Source organism: Vicia villosa, linkage group LG6 (genome assembly GCF_029867415.1).
Source record: "Vicia villosa cultivar HV-30 ecotype Madison, WI linkage group LG6, Vvil1.0, whole genome shotgun sequence".
Taxonomy (NCBI): domain Eukaryota; kingdom Viridiplantae; phylum Streptophyta; class Magnoliopsida; order Fabales; family Fabaceae; genus Vicia; species Vicia villosa.
In genome coordinates, this window is record NC_081185.1 from 35,784,584 (window position 1) to 35,792,718 (window position 8,135).

Sequence of the window (8,135 nt, forward strand, 5' to 3'; positions counted from 1 at the left end):
ACTTCAAAAAATTATATATTAATCATTTAAATATTCAAAACATATTATTATAGTCATATTTGCGACTGATTTTTGAGTTTTTCAGTCGCTAATTAGACGAAAAGGACCAACATAATATGTTTTGATCGAGCTCGTTTGGCCCAACTTTTTTAAGTCTTAAAAGTCACTTTAAAATTAAAGTTTAAAATAAGAGCTTTTAAAGTAAAGTTAAAGTTGTTTGGTTATGATTATTTTTTAAACTTTAAAATTATTTTTAATTTAAAAGTTGTTTAGTAAAAGTATATATATATATATATATATATATATATATATATATATATATATATATATATATATATATATATATATATATATATATATATATATATATATATATATATATATATATATATATATATATATATATATATATATATATATATATATATATATATATATATATATATATATATATAAAGGGTATTGATTAATTGTTGTATTAATATATATAATTTAGTATATAGTATAAGAATTTAATTATATTATTATTGAAAATTATTGTACAACAAAACAAAATATAATATACAAAACGAATAAAAAGTTGGACAATACTAGTTTTTATAAAATTGATGATGTAAACAGAAGAAGAAGAAAAAAAAAAGAATAAATAAAACATAACCCTAGATATTATGAACCATAGAAAAAATTGAAAAACGTACTTCTACTACTGCCATTTTTTTAAAAGAAAATTGTTTTTATTGAAATTTGAACCGCGACCACATGATTTAAGCTCCAAAAAAGTTTTTGTCATAAAAAAGAAGCTACTTTTTTTTGTAAGAGCTTTATAAAAAATGTGTTTGACCCTCCATCTCCATATAAGAACAAGAATAGTAGATAAAAAATTGGCCAAACGATAAAGATAAAAGACCAATATAAAACTTTTTAAAATCTAAGAATTAAAATGAACACTATATTAACATACGAGACAAAATATATATATATATATATATATATATATATATATATATATATATATATATATATATATATATATATATATATATATATATATATATATATATATATATATATATATATTGATTTTTACCTAAATATTATTACTTGATACGTACAAGTACAAGAAGAACTCCAGTATATATACCTTCAATAAAAATTTTTGTCAAAATTTTAATTCTCTTGATAATAGAAAATAATAAATTAAATGAATATGTAAATAAAAATTTTATTGTCAAAATTCCATTTCTCTAATAAAAATAAAAAATAGTATTAATAATTTTATAATAATAAAAAAATATTTTATCTAAGTTTATTAATTCAGATAACTATCCAAATATACATTGTATTTCATAAAAATGTATTGCTAAGATTTTATTTCTCTAAATAATAATAAATAAATAATATAATTTTAAGAGATCACTTACAATCTCATTTAAGTGATCCTGAATACATATTGTTATGTATATATTTGAAATCATATGATTTTAAGTTTATATAAAGGTTGATTTAATAAAAATTCAATCGGAAAAAATCATATAACTTAATTTAAATTTAAAAAATTAATAAATTCAATAAAGAAATTAATTTTGAATCTATCATATAAGAAAAGTCTACCATTTGGGACTTTCTTAGACTATCCACATCAGCAACTCTTCTCTCAATGTTCCACGTCACTTTTCTCAATTTTATGCTCATGCTCCATTATGCTCCATTATACTACGGCAATTACACTTCTCTTGCAGTTACTACTTATCATCCTTCTCTTCCAAAATCCTTCCTCTTATTCTTCCAAAACCGTTTCCAAATTAATTTCTCTTTCACACTCGGGTCTCTCCACCTTTCAAAACGAATCTCCTTCCTCTCTCTCCAAGCCAAAACGGCGGCGCCTCCACTCTCCTCCGACGAACTGCTCGCCTTTTCCGTTCCGATTCATCTCCTTCTGCTTCGATTCTGGTCCTATTCAAAAATTTTATCACTGGAAGTATGGCTTCACAATACAATGAGTAAGAAGAAAGAGCTTTTCAAACCAAAAATTGAGTCGAAAGTTGGAATGTATGTTTATGGAGTCACTGTTTACGATCTCAGCCATATTGGGCATGCTCCTGTTTACGTCAATTTTGATCTTCTTTATAGGTTACTATCTTCTCCTGAAAATACCCTAATGCAAAAAAAAAGATTTTTTTTTTGTTAATATGCATAAATTGTGATTTGGTTGCTAATTAGTTTTTGTTTTATGTTCCGTTTGATAATTAAGTTTGTTATCTTCGCAGTTTTACTGATGTAGATGACAAGGTTTCGCGGTGATTGGTTTCGCTTTCTCACGACCCTTCAGAGTTGTCGGGTTTAATTAAACGGTGAGTGGTTATGTGAACAATGGGGTTGTGATTCAAATCTTACTGATGTACGTTTTTTATTTTCAATAGGTTCTCGATGTCAATACAGAAGCTTGATCTGCAGACAAATCACGATACATAACGTATCCAACCCAAAACGCGAAAGAGATTTGAAGAAAATACCGGTCTGTTATGGGAGCACAAAATCGAGGTACGCTGTTTATCTCTTCTTCTTATCACTCGAATTGTTGTGTTAATGGTGGAATCGATGAGATAGGTGTGTATCGCTTTCGATTGTTCAAACAGTGGTTCTGGACTTATATTTTGATCTATTTACTGAGCTATGGTTTATTTTTCTTATTGCTAATAGATTTAATTAAAAATCATAGTGAAAATATCAACCACAAAATACAGCAAGAATCAATCAGATGCACAATTCAATTTTATTTAGATTCAAACACAATAAAGCAGAGCAACAATAATTCGAGTGAATTTTACAGGTACTTATTTATGTTTTCTGTTATTCCCTTTCTCCTTCTGAAGTATGTTTGATTCTGATTTTTGCTTAACTTTTCCTTGATTGTTGAAGGGAAGGGTTCAAAATAACTCAATACGAAATTGGAATTTCATCACAATAAAGATGAAACTCTCAATTAGCAGAGGTTGCCCTTAGTGAGGGTATGCACTTAGCTTCTGCTGGTACGTTCGGGTTGTCTTCTTTGTGTATGCACTTAACGGTAGTGACCTCTATGGATTTGAGATCCATTTCGTGAAGTTCACTCTGTTTAAATTGTTTAATATTTCGTCTTAGCATGCTGATAACACTATTTTATTCATGCTTTTGTTTGCATGTCCAGTCTTTATGATTATGCAAAACAGAATTCGGGATCTTTGAGATCTGCTGTTGGAACCGTCGAAGGTACTATTACTACAGTTATTGGTTGTGTTTATCACAAATTCAAGCCTCTCCCTCAAGATGTCCTCCTTTTTTTTTTGACAATAAGGTCTCTCTCTCTCATTCATTGTTTCCATTATGTAGATTTTTTATTTGCTGCTATTTTTTTATGAGGATTATTGCATTTGAATTCAATACTCTAAGAACCATTACTGTTTCAATTCATAGTTATTTCATCTCAGGCATGGACATAACCGATTTATTGTTTTTTGATTGTAGGTGAGGACACACTTTGCTAGCTCTGATTGGAAAAAAGTTTTCACACTAATAGCTTCAAAACACCCGAATTCTACCATTTCCTCAATCCTCAGCCATTCCACATCAGCATCTCTTCCCTCAAAATTCCACATCATCTTCCCTCAAAATTCCACATCAGCTTCGGCAGTTACATGTCTTATTTGATCACCCATTATTCTGCCCCTTTATTCTTCCATTCATTCACGTTCAATTCTGCCGGTTACGTATTCTTATTGTCTCCACGGTTACGAACTGATTCATCATTCACCACCCACTTCCAATCTTCCTCTCCCATCTTCTTCTTTTACAGCGGTTTCTGATTCTGAATTTGGATTATCAAATTCCCATTTTATTATTCACATGAAACAAATTTGCAAATTCCCATTTTATTATTCACATGAAACAAATTTGCAGCTTCTTCGTTTAGGGTTTTGTTTCCCTATGGAATTGAAATTTATTCTTTCAATAATTATGAAACTGAAATTTATATTGATTTGTTATTTTTGTTGTTTTATTATGGGTGATGGAACAGAGAGAGCAGTGAAGAAGGTGAAATTGTCCAAGGCTCTTACAATTCTTGATGGGACGACGGTTTCTGATGCGTGTAGATGAATGGCGGCTGGCCGTGTGAATGTTGTTTTGTTGACTGATTCCAGTGCTCTGCTTTTTGAGATTCTTACAGATAAGGTTTGTTGATAAATTTTTGTTAATGTTTTATCAAATGAGATGTTCAATGTTGTTTATTTGTGTTGATTCCCATGGCTATTACATTTTTCTGTAAGTTCTCCATAATTTTCTCTTATTGTTCAATTCGATTATCCTAAATTATAGCCTTAATTATTGCATTAATTTTTATTCTATAGTTTCTAAAAAATGGTTTGATTGTGTTGTTGATAAAGAAGAAGAAGAGGATGATTATGAGTTAAAGGGAAGTGAATTAAAGGTTGAATGACCTGATATGTTGGTTTTTACTGCATTTGTTTATTCGTTTTTGTCGCTGTCGTCCAATTCTGAAGATAATAGTGTGATTGGTGATGTGAGTGTGGCTGAAAATGATGACATAATGAATGAGAATTTGGTTGTTAAGAAGGGTTTGTTATCTACAGGTAAACAATCACTTGCTAGAATGGGCGGGTTTCAAACTCAGGAGTGTGGGAGGGATGCTTTTGAAAGTGATGGGTGTGGTGTTGAGATGAAACATATTCATGTGTTGAAATAGGATATGGTAAGCCTTTGGTTGATTGTTTGCAGATGTTTCAGAATCCTTTGAAGCTTCACGACTCAACATCATCATCAACGCAAAAACAATAGCCTCAGGCATCACTGCTCGGTACAAATCCTTTACTCTCAATCAATGCATTGTTGTTTATTATTTTCCACAATTTTGTGAGTATTTTGTTAGATTTGTTGTTGCCTTTTTGTTTTGTTTGATGAGAAGAAATGGAATGAAGGAGTATATTATATTTTCATATTTATTTAATCTCATTTTGTGTGACTAACAGTTTAACAAATAAACTCTATCAGGTGATCAGGTGAGGAAGTTCGGTTGGAATTCATAGAGAAAGTGGTATTGAGAATAAGTATGTTGAGATGCACCAGGAGGCTCTCACTAAAGCTCTTCCAGGAGACAATTTCGGATTCAATGTTAAGAATGTTGTTGTCAAGGATCTCAAGTGTGGTTTTGTTGCATCCAACTACAAGGATGACCCTGCCAAGGAAGCTGGCAACTTCACTTCCCAAGTTATCACATGAACCATCCAGGAAAAATCGGTAACGGATATGCACCAGTGCTCGATTGCCACACCTCTCACATTGCTGTGAAGTTTGCTAAATTGATCACCAAGATTGACAGACGATCCGGTAAGGAGATTGAGAAGGAGCCAAAGCTTTTAAAGAATGGGGATGCATGTATGGTTAAGATGATTCCAACAAAGCCCATGGTGGTGGAAACTTTTGCCGAGTATCCTCCTCTTGGTCATTTTGCTGTGAGGGACATGAGACAACAACTAAGGGTGATACTCTTTTTTCTCTACATGTTATGAATTCTCTACATGTTATGAAGAAAACCATTTTATTATGCATTCTCTTTTTTCTCTTTTAGTCGAGGAAAACCATTTTATTATTAGTGGTTGGATGTTTCACGGTTTCTGTGTTGTTGCAGACGTTGCCAATAGTATTGTCATTTTGTTTTAATGATTACTCTCATAACTGTCCTTGAGGAAGTTACTTAGTGTTATCATAACAGTCTCTTGGGAAGTTAATACTGGCTGTAACTTCTATGATCCATCAAGGCATATTTCATACATGTTACAGCAAAAATTGACATATCTAAGGAAGGCACACTGCAGTAAGAGGGAAGTGAGATATGTTTACTACCACAGTGAGCCCGTCAATGGGTTGGTGGACAGACTGTTATCTTTGATTTAGGATCAGGGGTAAGCTGAGGCGTTGGACAAGATCATATTAATGTGGTGCTGAGTTGTTATACGGCGTCAGCAGGAATAAATTAACATCGTCGACAAAGCTGCCGATCTCAAGACCACTGATTGTGAACTTTGATACACGCTGCGAAAACATGAGAGATTGTCTTAGCATGCTGATAACACTGTTTTGTTTTCTTCTTGAAAGTTATTTGATCTCTCTGAAAGTCTTCGAACCTTTGTTACTGAACCTTCATGCTCATTTTTTTCTAATATAGATGTAAGTTTTTTTTCAAAACTGTATTGTATATGCTATGAATAGGTAATATTTACCAATAATTTCATTTTGAATTGTCCTAATTTATCTTTAAAGTTATTCTTGGAGTGCAGGGATTATAGCATGAGTTACATACTTACACAGTCTTCATTCCAGTGTGGAATTGAACAGTCTCAGACTGGAATTTCCCAAAGTCACGAAGGTGAATTATCCATTGATGGAAATTCAGGTATTCTGGAACCAAATGAAATGTTCCGAAATATTGACTTGCCTATGTCTGAGCATAGTCCAACCTTCTTTACCAATGATAAATTTAACATTACTAATCAGGTAGATGCTCAGACTGTGGCTGATGACTCAGATCATTGTGAAACTCATGATTCATCAGCACTTGTGGTGGAAACTAATATTACTGAATTGTCTATTCAAAATATGGTGGATGAGAAGCAAAGTCCTCACCTAACTGAAAGTAGTAATCAAAATTTAGAATCTTCTATGATGAAGGAAGAAGCTGTTGTAGACACACAGACTTTCGATCAAAATGCTGTTGATGTTGATGCACATCATCCTGATAGATCTATTCTTGCAGTACCCCCACAAGATTCTTTAGAAGGAGGGAGTGTAGTTAAAGGACTTGAGGCCGAGTTAAGTAATTTAGAGGATTCCATGGGAACTAGAACTGTTGCAGTTTCTGACATGCAGAAAGAAGAAAGGCACAGTGAAGATATACGTTCATGTGATTTGACTCAGGCCAATGCAAGTAAAAACTCAGTCTTGCTTAAAGATACGGTGATGGATGATCCGTCTATATCAGATACACACACATCGGCAAAGGTTTCAGTTAAAGATGGTCCTATCTCTGTCGGGCAGGTGGTTGAGGTAAGCAATTCCAGTTATGAAGTTTGTCCTAATCTCCAGCAAACTATGAATGTCACTGAGAAGGAAACTTACAGTGTGAGCAATGTTCTTAAGGAAAACGAGTCATCAAACACTGGAGGTGACCATATGGATACGGGAGTTTTATCAAGCAAGTCGGAGGCATCTATGTTTCCTGCAAAGGAAAACATCATTTCTGTTTGTGAAGGAAATAATGACAACAGGGTCGGAGATTTTTCCGGTTTCAGTTTGGTGACTTCTTCAACAAACTCTTCCATTGTGAGGGAGTCAACTCAAATATGTGTAAACGATGAATCTGATAAGCAAAGTGACCTAGACAAATTTAGCCAAAATGCTGCTGTCAATGATGAAGAGAATACAAAGATCCGTTCTGATTCTAGCCAAATGCATTCTGATGTTGCGCAATCCCATCTTGGGGATAAAGGAGTTGTTTCATCACCTCTTAGTTTAAGTAGCTTGGAATCTGAGTTGACAACTTCCACTGTATCAATCGACACCAAACCTGTCAATATTTCATTTGTCGTTATTTTATTCTTGCAGAGTATGTGTATGTTGAATCAAAGAAAGTTGTGAAATTGATGAAAGTATGCTCTTATAAAAATTTTGAACGGTATTGTTTGATGTTTAGATTTGTGATTTAGGGACCATTTTTCAAGGTTGAGGTTGTTTTGTTATTGTTTAGTGTTGTTCATGTAACTTTGAGATTAGAATAAAAAATGAAACATAACGTGTTCATCTATTTTTTTATATATTGCTGTGATGTGTTAAAATTGATTAACTATGCTAATGTATGAAATTAATTGTTTGAGAAAATGTTAGAAAATGTTAGAAGAATTATGGCAGTAAACTTAATGTATGAAGGTGTAGATAAAATTAATTAGACTAAATTCAGTATTAATAACAATATTAAAACTAGAATCATATTTATTTTTTTTTACTAAAGAATCATATTTGTTTAAACACTCTTATTTCTTTCTTATTTATAAAATTAAATTTTTAATCGGACAAGTTTATATATA

At 32.0% G+C, this 8,135-nt stretch overlaps 1 protein-coding gene and 1 pseudogene across 3 annotated transcripts; both read left to right on the forward strand.

The window, feature by feature from the left end:
• The first annotated feature begins 1,996 nt into the window (after positions 1-1,996).
• LOC131613526 (elongation factor 1-alpha-like) lies at positions 1,997-5,574 on the forward strand (annotated as a pseudogene).
• Positions 5,575-6,085: 511 nt separating this feature from the next.
• Positions 6,086-7,863, forward strand: LOC131609106 (uncharacterized). 3 transcript variants are annotated; one of them, XM_058880761.1, is made up of 3 exons: positions 6,086-6,222; positions 6,333-7,098; positions 7,192-7,863. In XM_058880761.1, coding segments are annotated over exons 1-3 (1,266 nt in total). In that variant the 5' UTR covers positions 6,086-6,220; the 3' UTR covers positions 7,690-7,863. The 3 variants fall into 3 exon arrangements, with proteins under 3 accessions (XP_058736744.1, XP_058736745.1, XP_058736743.1); XM_058880762.1 differs by having other exon boundaries at positions 6,333-6,448; positions 6,550-7,863; XM_058880760.1 differs by having other exon boundaries at positions 6,333-7,863.
• The last annotated feature ends 272 nt before the right edge of the window (positions 7,864-8,135 follow it).